The sequence below is a fragment of the Orcinus orca genome, chromosome 6 (assembly GCF_937001465.1).
Source record: "Orcinus orca chromosome 6, mOrcOrc1.1, whole genome shotgun sequence".
NCBI lineage: Eukaryota > Metazoa > Chordata > Mammalia > Artiodactyla > Delphinidae > Orcinus > Orcinus orca.
The window spans coordinates 51,315,056-51,337,704 of record NC_064564.1 but is presented as its reverse complement, the minus strand read 5'-3'; the positions used below and the strand labels follow the sequence as shown (position 1 = coordinate 51,337,704).

At 36.8% G+C, this 22,649-nt stretch overlaps 1 protein-coding gene and 1 non-coding gene across 5 annotated transcripts in view; both read left to right on the top strand.

Moving 5' to 3' along the window:
- Positions 1-22,649, top strand: part of FOCAD (focadhesin) — a 312,830-nt gene that overhangs the window by 95,956 nt on the left and 194,225 nt on the right. For all 4 annotated transcript variants that reach the window (XM_004286219.3, XM_033417332.2, XM_033417330.2 and 1 more), the window contains 2 exons: positions 644-846; positions 11,051-11,308. In XM_004286219.3, the coding sequence (XP_004286267.2) occupies positions 644-846; positions 11,051-11,308 (461 nt within the window). The remainder of the gene's footprint in view (positions 1-643; positions 847-11,050; positions 11,309-22,649) is intronic.
- On the top strand, positions 8,549-8,677 carry LOC117199014 (small nucleolar RNA SNORA30/SNORA37 family). Its single transcript, XR_004480188.1, has one exon. It is a non-coding gene; the product is annotated as a small nucleolar RNA SNORA30/SNORA37 family (small nucleolar RNA).

Sequence of the window (22,649 nt, the reverse complement as noted above, 5' to 3'; positions counted from 1 at the left end):
TAAGAGAAGCACACATGTTGATCTTGTTATCCACAGATCAGGAGCTCTGCGGTCTCTTGGTTCTGTGGAGGGCAGAGGATCTGACAGGACATAAAGGCAAAAGTTGAATTTAAAGGAATTCACATTGACCTAAAAAGAGCTGATTTGACTTTTTGACATATGATATGCATTATCTCTAAAAGTATCATCAAGTTTTCAATTATATACATTAACAGCTTATTTTAGCTAAGAGTTAATTGCTTCATTCTTTTTATTTCTAAAAGGATAAGGTTTATCATCTTAGTTATGTGTCTGACCCAGTTGTAAAGGGGCAAGAAAACTTTTTGCATATTACTCTTAAACAAAATAGCATTTTATTTGACTGTAGTATTAATTTTTTTTTTTTTTTTTTTTTTTTTTTTTGCGGTACGCGGGCCTCTCATTGTTGTGGCCTCTCCCGTTGCGGAGTACAGGCTCCGGATGCGCAGGCTCAGCCGCCATGGCTCATGGGCTCAAACGCTCCGCGGCATGTGGGATCCTCCCGGACCGGAGCACGAACCGGTGTCCCCTGCATTGGCAGGCGGACTCTCAACCACTGCGCCACCAGGGAAGCCCTGACTGTAGTATTAATTTTAAAACTGTAAATTGTTGTTTTGATAACTAGCTCTGAAGCTTCTCTCTTCTGCTGAGGGTCAGAAAATCCCAAAGTCCTCCTTGCTGCTAGTGATGCCAGTTCTGCAGATATTATCTTCTACTGCCTTGAAAGACTGTATATCCCCAGACGAAGAAGGACCCTCTAGGCAGCAGTTGGCTCTAAACCTTTTAGAAATGGTACAGCAGGAGTGCTACAGAGACGACCACCAAAAGGTAATGAGTTCGTCCTTGTTTCTCTTACATAAAGGTTAATTGGTAATGTGGGGTTTAAGTCACTGCCGATAATCTCACCTCCTAATGATGTATCTGTTTGGGTTTAAATTCTGTCATTGAACTTTACCGTTCTGTCAGGCACTGGTGTAGATGTTAGTATATTCTTCTGGACTGTGAGGGGGCGGTAGTCCGGCTGTGAAATAAGTTTTGGAAATGCTGTGTAATCTTTGTTGCTTGTTGAGTTGCCAGTGTACATTAGTAGTTAAAGGTCCTGAGGAATCCTGCAGAAAAGGAGCTAGTTCTATTTAACCTAGTGCTTCTCCAACATTTCTGAGCATGGAGCCCTTTTTTGTCATCACTGTCAGTTAGTGCGGCTTATTGCTAGACCTGCCACAATCCATGGTGGGGAATCTCAATTGCCTGGAAGTTCTGGGATCTGTAAGAACTAAGAGGCTTTTGATGCCTCCTGTATGTGGCCCTACTCTGCTGTCACACTCCATTCCTATCCCTGCCTGAGGGCCTCTTACCCCACTCTGCTTTGTCAGTCTCACGGTTCCTGTTAGAATAATGTAGAAGTATTGTCAGTGTCTGGTTAGTGGCTGGGTTCTAGGCCTATATTCGTCAGACTTTTTCTTTTCTGGTACTTGAGTTTTGCCTTCGGTAAAATGTATTATTCCCAGCTATGACTTTTATGGGGATTGAATGAGGATTAAAGAAGATAAAACTGGTGAAGCATCTTAAGTCGCCAGAGAGAGAGGCATTACATAAATGCAAGCTAGTGCCTCAGTTGTTCTGTCTGCAAAAGCAGAGATTCCTCTAATAATGTATGATTAAATGTTCTGGCAGCAAATATCCAGCCATTGTTAGGGATTGCTGGTCCTGTTCCTTGTTTGATCATACAGCAGAAAGTAGCCTACAGGCAAATTGAATGTATGCTACAGTTTCCTCAATCCTAATTGTTTGACTAAAACTTTAAAACTTGAAATAGGTAATCGATTTGCATTAAGAGAAGGAAGTTCTTGCATCTGCTCTGACAGGACTACGCACTGTGGCCAAAAATTTCTAATAGCCTTTTACCTTCCCTCTTGGTTTGCCCATAGAGAACAATACTTGGATTCTGAATGGGGGTAGGGACAGGGCACTATTTCTGAGAGTTCTGTTCCTTTAAATCATGAGTGATATGTACTGAGGATCACCCTAAATCGAATGTGTAAGTACTCAGCTTACTACTTGTTCAGGTGTGAGTGAATCTTATTCATCAGCACTAATAGCTGGATTTTTCTCTTCAGCAGCTGGTGAAGAGGGAGGAGGAAGGAATGCTATTAGGGGGTAAATGCCTCCTGATGCTAGTGTGCTGCTTTCTTGAGCCTTTGAGTGGATATATGATCACCCTTTAAAATAATTTAAGCCACAGTTTACTGTTGGCTTTTCTTCTGCACCCGTCCAGACTCTAGATTCCAAACATACCTGTAAATTTAACTTGCCCCAAACCCTCCGAGTCTCTTCCTGAATCTTTGCTTTTGCACAGGATGATCTTTTATCTCCTTTGCCTGATCTACTCATTCTTCAAGACCCAGCCAAGTGTTCTCAGCCTCCCTGAGTCAGAATTCATTACTCTCTTTCCTTTGCATCCAAGTACTTTTAGCATTACTCAGTTGTGTTGTGTCTTAATTTAGGGGGTACATATTTGTACATTCGACTATGCTGTGAGCTCACTGAGGGAAGGAATCTTGGCCCTTTTCACACTTTGCCTTTATTCTCTAAGCATGTTAATATTTAAATTGCAACAATTGTTGAACTTTTGGTATTTTTTCCACCCTGGGTGTTTCTGCATTATCTTTTTCAGCTGATTATAGATGGGAAAATTAAAAATAGCAGTTGTTAAACTGAATACTTTATTTTCCACATACTTAAAGAAATAGGTAACACCCTAGCTTATTTGTCTTTGCATCCTCCACACTTGACCTATTGTTGGCCGCATAGTAGACATTCAAGAAATTTCTGTTCAATGAGGAATGTGTGCTTCTGATATGAATACAAAAGATCATTTTACTGTCTTGATTTATTACAGAAAGACGTTTAAAATCACAGAGTTTTGTTGTTTATATTTTTATTATTTATTTTTGAATTGGTGACTCCGACTTAAGAGTGTTTGGTTTAGAAATAAAGCGTTTCTTCAGAAGTACAATTCTTCTGATAAATGAAACCAAGGGTAAATATACTGTACCATGTAGTTCTCTATTACCTATCCATTTCTGAAATGTTGATAACCAAGAAATAAAACATATTTTAACTTGTCCCAATTTCTAAGAATTAAAAAAGATATCAAGCCAGCCATTCATCTCTTTCAAATAAAAGATTAACATAATCTAATAAGCTTTTATTTATTTATTTATGGTGTATGAAAAACAGGATCCCTTTGTAGCTGTTAAATGTGATATTTAAAACCACCTATTTGTGTTCTCCTAGGTGAAAATATCAAACACTGGTTGTAAACTCTAAAGTCCTTAAAATCTTGCTGCCCCCTACCCCAAAGAATGTTGGGGGGAGGGTGGAGAAAGCGCCAGTGTATGAGTCAGGGTCTAGTTAGGAGAGAGAAACCACACTGATAATTTGAACAAAGAAAAACTTAATACGAAAAATGGTTAACTAGTAAAAGGTGTTTAATTATTGAAAGCTGTAAATGAGGCTCTAAGGAATATCTCAATAACCAATGTAGGGAGCAGTTACTACTTCTAGGGCTGAGGGAGAGTACGCAAGGATGGAACTAAATGGATCTCCCCGCTCAAGGCTGATATCACAGCTTGTTGGAAAGATTGCAGTTATGGCCTGCTAGCTGGTGAAGTGTGCTGGGAGTGCCATAGGCCAGAGCTGGGACACAGGAAGCCAACCGCTGGGGTCTCTTGCGTGCTCTTGGGAGCCATGGTTGGGTGAAATAAAGTGGGAAAGAGACTTAAAAGCTAAATTCCTGCAATTATATAATAGGGCAAGATTCAGCTCTGGAGAAATGTTTTAGTCAACAGAAAGATTTAGAGACAGTGTGACTGAGCTAGGATTTGTCATACATTTATTCACTGGTACTTTTTGATAATGTACTTTATTCACACTTAAATAAAGTACTGTGAACTTTATTACCTTGGAATAAAGCAGTGCCTAGTAGGTTTCATTCACAGTTGCTTTGAAGTAGTATATAATAAGCAGAAAGCATTTTGAATATTTGTCTCTTAAAAAAGTCAAAATTTGTAATAGATTGTTGTCCTATTTATAGCTAAAGTTAACATTTATTGAGCACATGCTCTGTGTAAGAAGTTATATGGGTCAACTCATTTCTCACAGTAACTTTGAAATAGTTTTGTTTTGCCATTTCCAGCTGTGTGGCCTTGGACTAATGGTTGAAGCTCTCCGGCCCTTGGCCAGATGGGCAACAAAGCCCCTGCTTCACGGTGCTGTTTATTAAGCATGTCTTACGTTCAGGCTCCATTTTAAGTGCTTTGCCATATATTAAGTCATTTGATTTTATCTCAAACTCTTTGAGGTAGCTAATATTATTGGTCTAATTTTATCCAAGAGTTAACTGAGGCGTAGAGAAGATAGGTAACTTGCCAAGGGTCATGCAGTGGGAGGCTGGTTATTTTTTTAATTTTTTTTCTGTACGCGGGCCTCTCACTGCTGTGGCCTCTCCCGTTGTGGAGCACAGGCTCCGGACGCGCAGGCCCAGTGGCCATGGCTCACAGGCCCAGCCGCTCCGCGGCACTTGGGATCTTCCCAGACCGTGGCACGAATCTGCGTACCTCGCATCGGCAGGCGGACTCTCAACTACTGCGCCACCAGGGAAGCCCTGGTTATTTTTAAAAATAGATTTATTGAGATAAAATTCTCTTACATACGCTTTACTCATTTAAAGTACACAACTCAATGGCTTTTAGTATATTTGCAGAGTTGTGTACACAACAACACAATCAATTTTAGAACCCTTTTATTACTCCAAAAAGAAACTACTCCCAAATAATATTCCATTGTATGGAGATACCACGTTTTATTTTTTCATTCATCCGTTGAACATTTGGGTTATTTTAATTTTTTGGCTATTGTGAATAATGCTGTTATGAACACTCCTATACAAGTTTTTGTATGGACATAGGTTTTCATTTTTCTTGGGTAGATACCTAGGAGTGGAATTGCTAGGCCATATGGTAACTCCATGTTTGATCATTTGAGGAGCTGCCAGACTTTTCCTAAGCAACTGCACCGTTTTACATTACCACTAGCAGTGTATGAAGGTGCCAGTTTCTCTACATCCTTGCCAACACTTGTTATTGCCTGTCTTTTTTATTATAACCATGCTAGTGGGTGTGAAGTGCTCTTTTGTTGTGGTTTTGATTTGCATTTCCTTGATGATAATCTTATAATACTCATTTTACAAGTGAAGAAATTGAAATTAGGGAGGTTAATTAACTTCCCCTCATTGAACAGGTAGTGGATGGTAGGATTGAGATTCAGATTTTGTCTGTTTGACAAATAGAGTTTAGATTTGCCTATACTCTATTGCCTCCACTTCGTTTTTTTGAGTTTTTTTTTAGCTGAACAGTGATTTATCATCTTTGTGCTGAACTTGGAGTTAATAACAGCATTTCAGATTTACAGGGAAACAGTAAATCAATAGTAAGTTGAAGTAAACTGGTTTCGTAAAAGCTTTTGGTTGGAAGTTAAAAAGAATTAGATCTTGGGCTTCTATCATTGTCTTTTTTTTAACTTTTTATTTTATATTGGAGTATAGTCAATTAACAATGTTGTGATAGTTTCAGGTGTACAGCAGAGTGATTCAGTTATACATATACATATATCTATTCTTTTTCAAATTCTTTTCCCATTTAGGTTATTACATAATATTGAGCAGAGTTTCTTGCGCTATACAGTAGGTCCTTGTTGGTTATCCATTTTAAATATAGCAGGTGTACATGTCAATCCCAAACTCCCTAACTATCCCTTCCCTTCACCTTTCCCTGCTAGTAACCATAAATTCGTTCTCTAAGTCTGTGAGTCTGTTTCTGTTTTGTATAAGCTCATTTGTATCATTTCTTTTTAGATTCCACACGTAAGCAATATCATACGATATTTCTCTTTCTCTGCCTGAATTACTTCACTCAGTTTGACAATCTCTAGGTCTGTCCATGTTGCTGCAAATGGCATTATTTCATTCTTTATAATGGCTGAGTAATATTCCACTGTATATATGTGTCACATCTTAATCCATTTCTCTGTTGATGGACATTTAGGTTGCATCCATGTCTTGGATACTGTAAGCAGTGGTGCAATGAACATTGGGTTGCATGTATCCCTTCGGACCATGTTTTTCTCTGGATATGTGCCCAGGAGTGGGATTGAATTGAAGTGTCATATGGTAGTGCTATTTTTAGGTTTTTTTTTTTTTTTTTTGGTGGTACACAGGCCTCTCACTGTTGTGGCCTCTCCCTTTGCAGAGCACAGACTCCGGACGCACAGGCTCAGTGGCCATGGCTCACGGGCCCAGCCGCTCCGCAGCACGTGGGATCTTCCCGGACCGGGGCACGAACCCGTGTCCCCTGCATTAGCAGGTGGACTCTCAACCACTGTGCCACCAGGGAAGCCCTATTTTTAGTTTTTTAAGGAACCTCCATACTGTTCTCCATAGTGGCTGCATCAATTTACCTTCCCACCAACACTGTAGGGGAGGGTCCCCTTCTCTCCACAACCTCTCCAATGAAATACCACCTCACACCAGTCAAAATGGTTATCACTGTCTTCTTAATAACAGGGATACCGGGGATGGTGTTCATTGTCTTTTGGTGATAATTAACCACTACCAAGCCTCTCAGCTCTTGACTAGATTCTTCATAGAGGTGTAGAGTTGAAGGACTCTTTAAGGCTTTATCTTTTCCAGTCTTCTGCTTCTGGTCTGGTGAGTGATAAATTCCTTCTAGCAAAAACTGGTCCTACTTTTAAGTGTCTCTAGGTTTGTTTCCACACTCCCTCTCCAGATCAAATCCTGGCCCCATTTTTGTTAAGCCTGTTTTAGCCAACATTATAGATAACTGTTGTTCTTTTAAGTTAATGAAAATCTATATTGTTCACCTGCATTCATGATTTCTTTGTCAGTCCTCTTTAGACAAAGAAGTACTAGCAGATGTCTTATTGTTAATATTTAGTGTACCTGAAAATTTTTATTAGTTTTTTTAAACATTTATTGGAGTATAATTGCTTTACAATGATGTGTTAGTTTCTGCTTTATAATAAAGTGAATCAGTTATACATATGTCCCCATATCTCTTGCATCTCCCTCCCTCCCACCCTCCCTATCCCACCCCTCTAGGTGGTCACAAAGCACCGAGCTGATCTCCCTGTGCTATGCGGCTGCTTCCCACTAGCTATTTTACGTTTAGTAGTGTATATATGTCCATGCCACTCTATCACTTTGTCCCAGCTTACCCTTCCCCACCCCGTATCCTCAAGTCCATTCTCTAGTAGGTCTGCATCTGTATTCCCATCTTGCCCCTAGGTTCTTCATGACCTTTTTTTGTAGATTCCATATATATGTGTTAGCATATGGTATTTGTTTTTCTCTTTCTGACTTACTTCACTCTGTATAAAAGACTCTAGGTCCATCCACCTCACTACAAATACCTCAGTTTCGTTCCTTTTTATGGCTGAGTAATATTCCATTGTATATATGTGTCACATCTTCTTTATCCATTCATCTGTTGATGGACACTTAGCTTGCTTCCATATCCTGGCTATTGTAAATAGAGCTGCGATGAACATTTTGGTACACGACTCTTTTTGAATTATGGTTTTCTCAGGGTGTATGCCCAGTAGTGGGATTGCTGGGTCGTATGGTAGTTCTATTTCTAGTTTTTTAGGGAATGTCCATACTGTTCCATAGTAGCTGTATCAATTTACATTCCCACCAACAGTGCAAGAGGGTTCCCTTTTCTCCACACCCTCTCCAGCATTTATTGTTTGTAGATTTTTTGATGATGGTCATTCTGACTGGTGTGAGATGATATCTCATTGTAGTTTTGATTTGCATTTCTCTAATGATTAATGATGTTGAGCATTCTTTCATGTGTCTGTTGGCGATCTGTATATCTTCTTTGGAGAAATGTCTATTTCGATCTTCTGCCCAATTTTGGATTGGGTTGTTTGTTTTTTGATATTGAGCTGCATGAGCTGCTTGTAAATTTTGGAGATTAATCCTTTGTCAGTTGCTTCATTTGGAAATATTTTCTCCCATTCTGAGGGTTGTCTTTTTTTTTTTTTTTCGGTACGCGGGCCTCTCACTGTTGTGGCCTCTCCCGTTGTGGAGCACAGGCTCCAGACGCTCAGGCTCAGCAGCCATGGCTCACGGGACTAGCCGCTCTGCAGCATGTGGGATCTTCCCGGACCAGGGCACGAACCCACGTCCCCTGCATCGGCAGGCGGACTCTCAACCACTGCGCCACCAGGGAAGCCCCCTGAGGGTTGTCTTTTCATATTAGTTTTTTAAAAAGTAAAGGTTCGCAACTATTTCACGTCTGAAGATGATTTGCAACCATTTAATATTCAGTTAAATGTTATTTTTCTGTGTTTTCTTCTCTCTTATTTTTTTATTGAGATATAGTTCACCTGACATGAGCCTCTCTTTTATTTTTAAACACCTACTTTCTCCTCTAAAGCACAGGGCCTACCAGCACTTTCACAGGTCCTCCCCCAGGCGGTGGGGCTAGGATTTGGTAGCTGGTGCTGAGAGAAAACCCTTGGTGGCACCTTTGCCCTGGGACTGTGCCAGTGGCAGCTGTCACTCAATGGGACAGAGAGGCCGTTCTGTGATCTCTTATTTAACATTGTGCCTTTCTCCTCTCCTCATTGTTCTACCTTAGGAAAACAAGCAAACAAAAAACAGAGCCTAAACCTGGACTAATACTTTAAGCAAAGTAGGATTACTTTTCTGTTTCACTATGTTTACTCTGTGATGTTGCTGCTTTTGACTCGAGTTATGGTTCATGGTGATTTCCAATTATTTTCTCTTATACTCATATCCAGCAATTTTATTTTTCTCTCCTAAAGATGACAAGGATAATATTTTTCTTTCCTCTGCAACTTTAGGCACTGTGCTAGTGCTTTGTGGATACTATCTCATTATCAACTTCAATAATTTTGGCAGGAAGGTAGGCATTAGTTCCATATTACAAATGAGGAAAGTAAGGCTCAGAGAGTTTGCGTAACAGCTGATAGCTGGCATGGCTGCGCTAAAGTCCTGGTCTTTTAAATCTCAAGTGCAATGCTATTTGTCATTAGGCTAAAGAAATTGACTCTCGTCTTTAATGAATTCCATCTTCTTGGGAAAAAAATTCTTAGGGTTATAATAAATTAGGTATCATTTAATTTTAAAAATTTATAATTTTTAAAATAGTAATACATTAAAATGGTAAGAATTATAAATGGTATACAATGAGAAGTCTCTTTCTCACCTGTGATTCTGTTTGTCCAGTTTCCACACTCTTAAGATAGAAAATGAAGATTAGTAGCTATTAATTTCTTCTATATTTGTCTAAATACTTTTCTTTGTGTGTGTATGTATACACACACATATATATGCAAATACAAATATACGGGGTCTGTGCTTTCCTTTAAAAAATTAATTAGTAGCATTTCAGGCACACTATATGTATCTTTTGTTTTTCTGTGTGAGATCTTTTCCTATCAGTAAAGATAGAGCTTCCCTGTATGTTTTTATCCTGGCAGTTACTTTCAAATAAAGGTTATCTTCATTCTTAAGCATATACTTGAAATAACTAAACACCTATGTTCTCAGAAAAACTTTTACAGCAATATTTCTAGCAACATTATTTATAATAGCCAAAAAGTGGAAACAACCCCAGTGTCCATTAACTGATGAGTGGATAAACAAAATATGGTATATCCATACAGTGGAATATTATTTGATAATGAAAAGAAATGAAGTATTGTTATCAGACACAACATGTATGAACCTTGAGAATATGCTAAGTAAAAGAAGCCAGTCACAAAAAACCACATATTGTGTGGCTCCTACTATATGAAATGGTCAGAATAGAAACAGAAAGTAGATTAATGGTTGCCTGGGCCTGTGGGTCAGAAGGAATAAAGAGGGACGTTAATGGGCACGGGGTTTCCTTTTGAGGTAACGAAAAATGTTCTAAAGTTAGCTGGTGATGACGGTTACACAATTCTATGAATTACTAAAATTCACTGAGTTATAAACTTTAAAAGTCTGGATTTTATGATGTGAATTATATCTCAATAAAGTTGTTATTAAAAAGTTTTATAAGGCTTAACTTTTACTTCTCATCCTTTCAACTGTTATCCTTATCCATGTAAGTCAGTCTCCAATAACAGGATAGTTATAATCTAGAAATTTCTAATTTGTCTCATTGTACTCTAAATGAATTGAATTATTTTTTGAGCAGGCAATATCTAATTCCTCATTAATGTCTGTGGCTTCTCCTGGGCCATTCGGACACACAGCTCACATTGGCAGAGTTCTAGCCAGTCTCTGACTCTGACTGCACCACTTGACTTCCATGAGGAGTCATTCCTCAGATTGACTTAAGTATAACATCTTCTTCGGGTATCATTTCAATTTAGAGCTGTCAGGCTATTTCTTCTTGCAGGAGTTATTCACAATTATTAATGAATTTCCAGGCTCCAGCTGAACCAACTCTGTTCCTATCAACAGACTGTCTGTTACAAAAATGAATTGTCCTCAGTCCAAATCTGCCATCTGCCCCGAGTTGCCTCTTACTGGGCCCTGGAGCTGGGCAAATACAGTGTTTTTTTCCTATCTTCCCTCTCACTGGTGAATACTTCGTAAGTGGTAATGGCTTTTCCCAAACTCTGTTGCTTCTGGGTTTTTATATTGACTCTTTTTTTTTTTCTGCCTTAACTTGGAGCGAATGGTAAACATGAGGAAAATTGGTAATAAACTATTCTAGAGATCCACCTGACAGCTATTTTCTTTTTGTGTAATCCCATTAGCTTAAATACGTGCAGAGAGGTTTTGGGCAGGAATGGAAAATTTTGTATTCATTTTGTTGGAAGGATTGATTTCTTACAATGAAATATAAAAAATAAATGAATGTCAGAAATGTATTCCTGACGGATAGATTTATCTCATTTATTCATGCCTTTTTTTGTGTTTACTTTTCAGCTCTCCTACAAGCTTGTGTTCCCTATAACCAGCATGTATGGTTCAATATTTACAGCCTGGAGGATCCTTGAAGTAATGAGAGAAGAGTCTGCGATAAGTGACTGGTTAGCTTCCGTAGAGTCATTGCTCCCTATTACCACAGCGATCCCTGTGCATGTTTTTCTTCTGCTGGCTTACCTCCTTGTTGAAGATAAAGGACGAAATCTTCGTCAGATACTGAAGGTCACTACAGAATTTGCCCAAGCTGATTCCTCTCAGGTAAAGCAAGAAAATAATGGAGGAGTAATGGGGGTAAAGCTTAATATTGGAATTGTAGATTATTCTTTCATTGTGGATAATTTTTATCAGAGTTTTAGAGTACAGGTTGCTTTTTTTTTTGCTATCTTTATTTTCCCATTTTTTTCTTTTTTCTCCTTACTCTGAGTTGATGTCTACTTCATGATGCACATGTTTCTTTAATGAAAGACACTTCGAAAGAGAATCTACACCTGATGCTAATCTGTTATTTTTGTTATTGATGGATTTGCTAATTTGTAATGCTTTCATTAACTCTTGCACCCTATTCCAAGATGCATATCCCTTAGTTCTCATATCAATCTTTTAAGGTGGAAAAATTAATTAATTCAGAATAAATGGGCCTATATAATAGGAATTAATCTCTTTTTAACTTCTTGCAATTTGATTGTATTTTTATTCAGTCATTTAATAAACAAAAAAATAGTGGGTCGTTGTTTTATATGGTACTGATTAACATGCTGATCATGTACCATATAAAACATGCTGATCAGTACCGTATAAAACAACATGTTAAAGATATGTTGTTTAATAAACATATTAAACTTACTAAAGATAAATAATCATTTTTCCTATCTGCACAGTTCTTGGAGTATAATAATAAGATAACCATCAGACATTATTAATAAAACTCCCCCCCCCCCCCGCCTTTTAAACTAACCATATATTTAGCATAGATATCTGTAATTCTTTTTCTATTGGATAGAATCTCTAGAATGCATTTCCTGTTAAGGGAAGGATTTCCTAACCAAGTAGGTATGGCATTTTTATTATCTTCTCTATCTTAGTGTCTGTGCTTGTGTTCTTTATCAAGCATGGTGAAGAAAAAGTCCATCTCTTTATGGAGTGTTCCTATAGGAAAAAAATTTGGTGAAGGTGGGATAAATATGTTTTCCTAGATAATGAAGTTAATGTATTTGCAATTCCTTTTTGTCCCCAACTTGTCACGCTCACTCCGTTTTGTCAGGTAAACAACTGCTATCTCACAAAAGTTTTCCCTCTGACTAGATTTCTCTGTCTGATTCTGCAAGTGGATCCGTAATGTATTCAGAGTACCTTTGTCTCACATAACGTGAAACACTTCAGCTTGCTTCCTACTTTATTTCTCCCTTCAGCTTCTGTAACAATCCTAATTCTACCAAATGCTTTTTATCACTGTTGACACCTTGTAGGATTATCTCTTTAGAATAGTTAATGCACAGGTAATGCCTGGAGATTATCTGAGGAAGTCATACCATAGGTTACCTGACCTATGTTTGCCACTGGTGTAGAACATGTGTTATATCAATGTATGTATTGATACTTAGGAAATGCATTTAGTCTTTGAAATTCTAGGGTGATCCAGGATCCTTGTAAACACTTTTCATGTGTGCCATGAAATGGAAAAAGTTGGGAAGCACTGGGGTGACCATCCCGGTTCATTTATTTATTCAATAAATGTTTATTAAGAAGCAGTGCTATAAATTAAAGTCAATATGTTACACTTCTGTTGATAATTTCTAGGAAGTTTTTAAAGAAGTGAGTAAAACCACCCCGTGTAATTTTGCTTGTTAAGGTGAATGGTAGGGTAAAATGTTGAAATGTAGTTACCCAAACTCATGCAGAAGCAAAGGCAATATAATTAATAAGAACTTACAAGTGGAGTTATTTAAGTCTTTTGAAAAGGATAAAAGAAGACTAGAAGTAGGAGGTAGTGTTCTTCACTTTTCCTTATTAAGTGACCATATCATATCATTTCTCTGGCGTTTAGCTACAAGGTAAAGCAACCTGAAGAAGAGGATTGAATATTGTGAAAAAGCAATTCTCTAATTGTAACTGCTTGGTGTAGATTCAATTAGATGAGTTAGGGTTGAGATCTATTATTGGAGGAGTGTTTTCTGTTTCTTTCATTAAGTTGACATGACTGCATGAAATGTTTTGTTTCATGTGTGTTTGTCCTTTCTTACCTTATAAAAAGGTATATTATGTTTAAGCAATCATTGGCTCAAATTCATGGAGGAGTCAATACTAAAGAAAAGTCTTAGACTACTAATAAGCAGATACTAAGTAAATTGGTATGTAAGAATAGGAATTTAGAAGATGTCTTCTAACTCTGTTTTGGTGGTCACTTAACCTCTTATATAGAGTTCACTGGCCTGCAGTATTGTGTTTGTGTGACACCATAATTTATTGTAAGAATTCTACTCTAAGACCTTGTGAGAGAAAATATTTGAAAAGTTTGAAAGAGATGTGCCATATTTGAAGTGTGTTTAGTGTGATTATGATTATTATTATTCATCCTAAGGTATTAATAGAAATTATTTTTGATAGTACTTATTCATAGTAATGCAAGTTATCAATATCAACTAACACTTTTAGTGTTAATAATAAGAAAATATACTTCTTTAAAAATGTAATTATTCTTCTTACTTATCAGGCACTTTGATGGATCCCCTTCCCCAGTGAGTTTTCATCCTTAGTCCCTCACCATGTTCCCCGTGGCATGCGTTTTTGTTGGGTTTAATACATGGGCCATGGAAGTCTAATGGAGCTAGATAGTCTGAAGGGAACTTGGCCTTGTGAGTACCATTTTAGAGTTAACTGGATACAGATGATGGTGTTAAAATAACTAGATAGTTACTTAAGGCTACAGCAATAAATTGACACTTGAAAAAAATAGTAAGGAACTTTTTTTTTCCATATCTAGAAATGCTGTCAGCAGTTACTGATAATCCATATAGTCTTCTTATCCAGACATCATGAGACTTAATTTGCAGAAGATACAAGCTCAGGTCAGGCAGCTCTCAGTAAAAATTAAGTGCCTTTTCTTTCTTGGAAGGAATGTCTTAGAGTGTTCTGGGGAGAGATCCAAGAATGAGCATCCTGTGTGAATTCCCATGGAAGTCGTGAAAGTTTTTAAACACATTGATTTAGTTTAGAGAGAGATTTTCGTATCATAGTCTGTGCTTATAATATATGGGAACGCCATCTAATTCCTAAATTAGTGTTTTTTTCTGGAAATTGCAGATGATGGATTCATGTGCTTTTTGGTTATGTTTATATAACGGTTCCTGCCTTTCTGATACTGTGAGTAATGGTTTTTTCCCCACAGTTTGATGTAAATCATTCATGCTGCCTTCAGAGATGCCTGAATGACGGTTGAAGCACATGGCTTCATGGCTCATAAACAGTAACGTCCTGTTGGGCTTACTGTTTCTTCTTCAGAGAGCTATTTCCTAACTCTGTGATTTGTCCAGATCTGGTCACATCTAGTTTGAAATCAGTGGTAGTGAATATAAACATAGGCTCTAATAAGGGATAATGTGAACCCCAGGCTTAAATAAGGACATTTTCTAAATTTTAATTGAATGGTTTTTTAAAGGGCAATATCAAATCATATTTTGAACCCTTATTAAATGATTGACTAATCTATGAAACATGATTGTGGACAGTTTGGAAATGTCTGAGACTGATAACAGCCTCCTTAAGAAGAGGTTAATAACCCTTAATCAACACATGTTGATTGACTTCCTATCTCCCCTTTCAGGTGAGCCCAGCACAGCGACAGCTCACTAATTAAGAACCACGTCTGGCTCTGTGACCTGCACTGTGTGCCTCTATAGAAACTTAACTGGCGATGGCACCAGTTCTGTACCACTTTCCTCAACCCATTCCATATACCTGATTGTATCTTGCTTCTAATACTCTCAGCGAGAAACCTTACTTTTTCTTCCTCTCTTCCTAACTCTCATTTCCCTTTTGGAGTTTATGTTTAGTTCTTTGCCACCTCTGACCTTGGTTTCCAGTAATATCCCACCCATGTTCCTTCTGGCAGCCTCAGGTAAACTTTTCTCTGTGTCTTCGTGGGACTCCCCTGCCTTCCCCCCAGTTCCCCACATTATTACTCTGGCCCCTGGCCCCTTGAGAAGAAAGGGATACTATTCACCTCTTAAAACCTTCTCTGATATCTGTTGGCTTAGCTATATTATATTAGCTATATCATTGGCTAATTATTACATAATATTTAATATATTAAATATATAATTGTTATAATAACCACTTATTATATTAGCTATATTATTAACTATAGCTTCCCTCTAGCTATCGGAATTGACATTTCTCCATCTGAAGCATTATATCCTAGAGAATAATAGAGGTGTTGGAGGAGGAGGCTACTTTTCACATAGATAAATGATTCGGCAAAGACTATAGGTTATTAAATGCTTAATAGTGTGTCATATAAATAGATGTAGAGAGAACACCTGACAACAGATTATATTCTCTTTTGGAAATCCAGGCTGCTTGTTAGTGGTTTTAAAACCTAAGAAAATATGTTTCTTTCTGTTTCTACCTATATTGTTAAGAGTTTACGGCAAGATTAAATACTTAGGCATCTGAATTGAACATTAACCACGAAGATGAGTAATTTTTAGATAGGCTGAGATGGTTTAAAGTAAAATCTTACAATAGCTTAGTATTTCAACTTCAGTGGAGGAACTCTAACTGCTACATGTAAGGCATAACAGTTTCTTTTTGACTAGTTTATAAAATGGAATATGCCAAAGAGGAAAAGTTTATAAACTTTGACTTTAGAGAACCACAAGTTCCTTCCTTAAAATCTACTCTCACCGAGGAGCTTATCAAATTAAGTTTTGTGAAACCCAATGCGTCTTTTAAATCCTTGGTACTTGCTTGCTTTTCTCTTGTTTGGAATTGGGGATAGAGCTGTGTCTTTTTGTTTGTCTTATTTTGTTTTTGCTTGCATTTACAACTCTGAGGACTTTTACTTCCCTTTTACCTTTTGGTTGTTAAGTCTCACTAAAGGTCTTACTTAATGGGAACAATTGCAGTCTTTGATAATTTTATCTTATCCTTTGTAATGTTTTCAGGGCTTTTTTTTTTTTTGGTCCATTTATGAAGGTGTACACATGTTTGAGCCATTTAAATCACTTATGGGGATAGGTTCATGGCCCATGACTTGCTGGTCTTTTAAAAGTCATATATTATCAAATAGTAAAAAGTTGACTTTCAGGGCAGAATCCTGTGATAGTTCTACTCTGGGTCATAAGCCATATTTTAACATGGAAAATGAATAGGAAATGTGTGAAATTTAATGGTCTGTAAGTTACTGCTGTGAGAAAAGGAGAAAATATATTCTATAAAGGAACTTGCACAAAGAGTCCTTGGACACTTTGCACTCTGTTCTATTGTCACCGAGTTCTATGAATTGCTACCCCCTGAAGTCAGTCGGCTTCCTGTGTTCTTCATACCAGCAAAAAGAAGCCAGAATGTACAGTACTTTTAATAAAGAGCTTTACAGATAAGAAATGCTGTACTACTATTCCCTTGCAGCCATAGCATTGATTATGCCTAGAGCAAAATTGGGATGAGTCTGTCAGCATGAAACAATTAGGCAAAGAGAAACACAGACGAAAATACAGGGTCAAGTATCTATTCCATCCTGTGGCAATATGTTTATTTCTTCTTTATAAACCCAACATAGATATCTATAGAATAAAATGTTTTAAACTGGCATTTGAACCTTTTTATATTTTTTTCAGTTTTTTGCATGAAGCCTTGAGTTTATACTCAGGGAAGCAGTCCTATGTCAATTTTTTACCTTTCTTGAGTTCCTGAGGGCTAATATTGGGCTGAGTTTCTTCTGAGAAGTCAACAGAGTATAAATTGCTTAAAAGTTCAACCCTAGATCACTGTGATACTCACTAGCTTACTCATATAATGAAACAGAAGCCATTTGTCTTGTGTCACTGAACACTGAGTAACAGAAAGGATGGGGGTGGGTTTGGTGAGGATGGGGCCTAGAAGTGCATTTAGAACAGCAGAGTCTCTTTGCTCCCAGTTGAATATCAGTTAGCAGTAGCTTTGTCTTCAGATTAAAACCTGCTTGGAATGGGCTTCTGGTGTTGCTGAAGGACTCAGAGGGGAACAAATTTTGTGGTAACTTTGAATTTTATAAAAGGCATGAGGAATTCTTCTCAAGGGGAAAAACACAAAGTCCACCATTGCCAGAATAAAATTTTTATTTGGTCAGAGGGCAGGGAAGGAAAAAGGGGTGTTGGTCCCCTGCCTACTTGTATCATGGCCAGACACCCCAAAGTGGAGCTGTCAGTGGACATCCCTTACCATTGATTCTTCAGCCCTTCCATAGTCAATCCTTCAATTCAGAGGAGAGTCTTAATCAAGGAAACATTTCTTTACATCTACAGAAGCAGCCCATGTCAGCTCTCTCCAATGAGTTTTGCCTTGATTCATCAATAAAAATGGGTAATCAAGGCTCATCAGACTTTTAAGAAAATTTAACAGCATGACTAACCAGAGCATCTCTTTCCAGAAGAAGAACTTGGGGCGCAGAGAATAATATAAAAACAATCCAGTACCTATGAGATGTTGGCAAGATATTGTATGTTTTTGTATTGTATATAAGATACTGCTGTGATGAAGAAATTCAAGAGCAAGAGACTTTAGAAATTAAAAACTTACGTACGTAAATAGAGGCTGGATTAGTGATTTATAGAATAGCCAACTAAATATTTCAGAATATAGAAAAAATATGAAAACTGAACAAGTTAAGACATTGAAGGTCAATCTTAGAGTTCTAACATCTTTCTGTAGGAATTTCAATTGGAGAAAACTGAAGAGAAAATGAAGGAGAAAAACTTAAAATATGACAGAAAACTATTTCCTAAGCTCAAAAAAGACACAAAGATATAGATTGTTAGGACCCTCTGAAAGCCACATAGCACAAGTGAGAATAGATCAATACCTATATCCATGCCCAGAACTTCAAGAATAAAGAAAACATCAAAAGAGAGTTTAGAGAAGAATTGGAAAAGATGAAGTCATTTAAAATTGGATTGACCTTAGATTTTTTATAGCAGCCCACTGGGTACTGGAATACATTGGTATATTGTCTTCCAATTTCTTGAGGAAAGTCACTTTGAACCCGGAATATTCCTTTCCATCATTCTACTTTTTACAAGTGATGGTAATAAAGGCTTTTTCTGATGGGCAATAATTCAAGAACATTTCTTGGTTACTGATTTTATGGGAGGAAAAGCCCCTCAAGAATGTGTTCTAGCAAAACTGAAAACGAATCCAAGAAAGTATAGAGAAGAGATGTTAAAAGGTGATCAAAATATCCAGTAAATATTACTTTAAATTAACCATAATTGTTTGTATAAACTATGAAAAATAACTACCTGGAACAAAGTACAAGCTTTAAAACATGGGAAGTGGTCGGAGTAGGTAGTGGGAATGTGGTGGTGCGAAGAGTGAGAACATGCTAAGTAAGGGTGGAATTTTGTTTTTAAACTGAGTATTTTTTGATGTTAGTAGAAAAATAAGTTTAAATATGTATTTAAACCTTTATTAGTAACTAAAGGTGATTTATAACTTCCAAATAATATAACAAAAGGAAAACAATTTTTGAAAAAACCTAAAAAAGATGGCAAATATTTACATAAAATACGATGGTAGGAATAATTCCAAATATTCCAGTTACCACAATTACTGTGAATGAATTAAATTCCCTTATCAAAAAAAAAAGGCTCGTAATACTACCCAAAGCAATCTATAGATGTAATGCAATTTCTATCAGAATACCCATGACAGGGCTTCCCTGGTGGCGCAGTGGTTGAGAGTCCGCCTGCAGATGCAGGGGACACGGGTTCGTGCCCCAGTCCAGGAAGATCCCACATGCCGTGGAGCGGCTGGGCCTGTGAGCCATGACTGCTGAGCCTGCGCATCTGGAGCCTGTGCTCCGCAACGGGAGAGGCCACAACAGTGAGAGGCCTGCGTATCACAAAAAAAAAAAAACCCAAAAACCAAAAAACCAAAAAATACCCATGACATTTTTTACAGAACTTGACCAAATAACCCTAAAATTTATATGGAACCACAAAAGACCCAGAATTGCCAAAGCAATCCTGAAGAAAAAGAACAAAGCTGGAGGCATAACCCTTCCAGATTTCAGACTATACTATAAAGCTGCAGTAATCAAAACAACATGATACTGGCACAAGAACATTGATAGAAAACAAACAAAGCAGAAATATAGATCAATGGAACAGAATAGAAAGTCCAGAAGTAGACCCACACACCTATGGTCAATTAATCGACAACAAAGAAGGCAGGAATATACAATGGAGAAAAGACAGTCTCTTCAAAAAGTGGTGTTGGGGAAGCTGGACAGCTACTTGTAAGTCCATGAAATTAGAACACTCCCTCACACAAGATACAAAAATACATTCAAAATAGTTTAAAGACCTAAATATAAGACACGACACCATAAAACTCCTAGGAGAAAACATAGGCAAAACATCTTCTGACATAAATCATAGCAATATTTTCTTAGATCATTTTCTTAGATCAGTCTCCTAAGGCAAAAGAAATAAAAGCAAAAATAAATGAGTGGGGCCTAATCAAATTTAAAAGCTTTTGAACAGCAAATGAAACCATCAACAAAATGAAAAAGCCTACAGAATGGGAGAAAAAATTTGCAAATGATGTGACCAATAAGGAGTTAATATCCAAAATATATAAGCAGCACAGACAACTCAATATTGAAAAAAACCGAACAACCCAGTCAGGAAATGGGCAGAAGACCTAAATAAACATTTCTCCAAAGAAGACATACAGATGGCCAACAGGCACATGAAAAGATGCTCAGCATCACGTAATTATTAGAGAAATGAAAATCAAAACCTCAAGGAGGTATCACCTCACACCTGTCAGAATGGTTATTATTAAAAAGTCTACAAATAACAAATGCTGGAGAGGGTGTGGAGAAAAGGGAACCCTCTTGCACTGTTGGTGGAAATGTAAATTGATAGAGCCACTATGGAAAACAGTATGGAGGTTCCTTAAGAAAATAAAAATAGAGCTACCATATGATCCAGCAATCCCACTCCTGGTTATATATTTGTAAAAGATGAAAACTAATTTGAAAATGTATGTGTACCCCAATGTTCATAGCAGCACTATTTATGATGGCCAAGACATGGAAGCAACCCATGTGCTTATCAACAGATGATTTGCTTAAGAAGATGAGGTATATATACAGAATGGACTATTACTAAGCCATAATAAAGAATGAAATATTGCCATTCACAGCAACACGGATGGGCCTAGAGAATATTATACTTAGTGAAGTAAGTCAGAGGAAAACAAATACTCTATCATATCACTTATATTTGGAATCTAAAGAAAAAAAACAAATGGAATCTATATACAAGACAGAAACAGATTCACAGATATAGAAAATAAACTTATGGTTACCAAATGGGAGAGCAGGGGGAGGGATAAATTAGGAGTATGGGATTAACAAACTACTATACATAAAATAGGTAAGTAACAAGGATTTACTGTATAGCACAGGGAACTGTACTCTATATCTTGTAATAACCTATACTGGAAAATAATCTGAAAAATACGTATGTATAATTGAATTACTCTGCTCTACACCTGAAGCTAACACAATATTGTAAATCAGCTATACTTCAGTTAAAAAAATGAAGGCTCATATTATTAAAAAACACAATTCTGTACTTTTTCTAAGAGACAAACCTTGAAACAAGTGACAGCTGAAAATGAAAGAGTGAAAATGAAAAGCTAGGTAGATCATTAAGAAAGCATAAGATGTGGTAATATTATCATCCAAGATAGATGATATAGAATCCAAGGTAAAAAGCCTTACACAAGATGAAGAGGAGTATTTTATACTGACAAATGGTAGAATCTCAAGTCAAATTTTATTTAGAAGCAGTTCCATTGAAATTAGGAAAAGTATGTCTGATGTCAATTTTACTATTTTTCTGGAGGTTCTGGCCATTGTTAATTCATGAAAAAGAAATAAAAGTTATATATGTGTAATAAAATAAAAACCCAGAGCTCCTAATACTTACAGACAATTAGAAAATACTAGAGAATTTACTGAAAACTTTTGCTTTTAGATTAGATAAGAGAGTTCAATATGGTGGCCAGATATCAGATCAGTGTACAAAACCGATTGATTTTCTTTACAAAAACAATAAATAAGAACATATTGGCAGTATATGGGAGAGAGATAATTTGTAAATAGCATAAGAACTGTACCTTGAAATACTAGAAATGTTATAAAAACTGATGTAATTTATAAAATTTTACTAAAACATATAATGACTTCTAGTACAATACTTTAAATGTAGAATTCATGTTATAAATATTTACTATTGATTGATTTGAGGTTCAGCGATCTTATGATTATAAGACATTTAGTTTTGTTTTTTTTGCATTAATCACCTTTGTTACACGGATTCTGATTCATTACGTTAACTTCACTGCAGAAAGATATTCACTTAACCAGTTGCACGTATAGTGCCGCCAAGTCCAAAAGTGGAGTGTTTATCATGTTTGCCAGCTTGATCACATTCTGAGCTCTGTTGAGTAAGTCAGTTACAGGCCTTTTGATAACCTGATGCTTTGGAATGAATTGTTTCTTTTATTATCCTTAATTTCTAGGGCTAAATAGGTTTAAATATAGTCTACTCATTTAGAAGCTGAACCATCTTCTTGAACAAAGTAACAGTTAATAAAAATAGCCAACATTTACATATGCTTATTATATACTAGTCACTATTCTAATCACTTTATTTGCATATATGAGCTAACTCATTGAATACTCACAGCTCTTTGAGGTTGGGTACCATTATTATTTAGGAATAGAGGCACAGAGGTTGATTAACTTCTCCAGATTCACACAGCCATTCAGTAATTGGAAAAGTCAGAATTTGAACCCAGCACATATCTAGACTCTGTGCTCTTAACCCAATATGCTATACTATCTCTCTACAACTTTTAGTTAAACCATTTCTTAAAAAAATTTTGAAAGAGTAAACAAGGTTCACTAGCTTTACATTTGTTAGATTAGCCTAGTCAGTTGTAGAGATAATTAGATGTTAAGAAAGAAACCTCAACATGTGTTTGAAATCTGGCCAGATCTTCAGTCTTGTGTGATTATTTTTTCCTCTTCTATGCTAGCTTCCATTGGCTCTTCTATACATAGGCAAATCACATTTAGCCAGATATTTCTACCTAAATAGAACACGTACAGAGTCATGACTCATGTAAGCACATGTCAAAAAGAGATTGAGATGTTCTAAGTGAATCAACATCAACAAAAATGCTTGCAGTTGGGATTATTGCTTAATGGTCAAAAACTATTCTTTTATACTTTTTTGTTTGTAGTGATCATAACTGAGAAATTCTGAAACCTAATTAAAGACAAGAATTTTTTTTAGTGAACAAAAAAGTAGGTTGTTGTATTCCC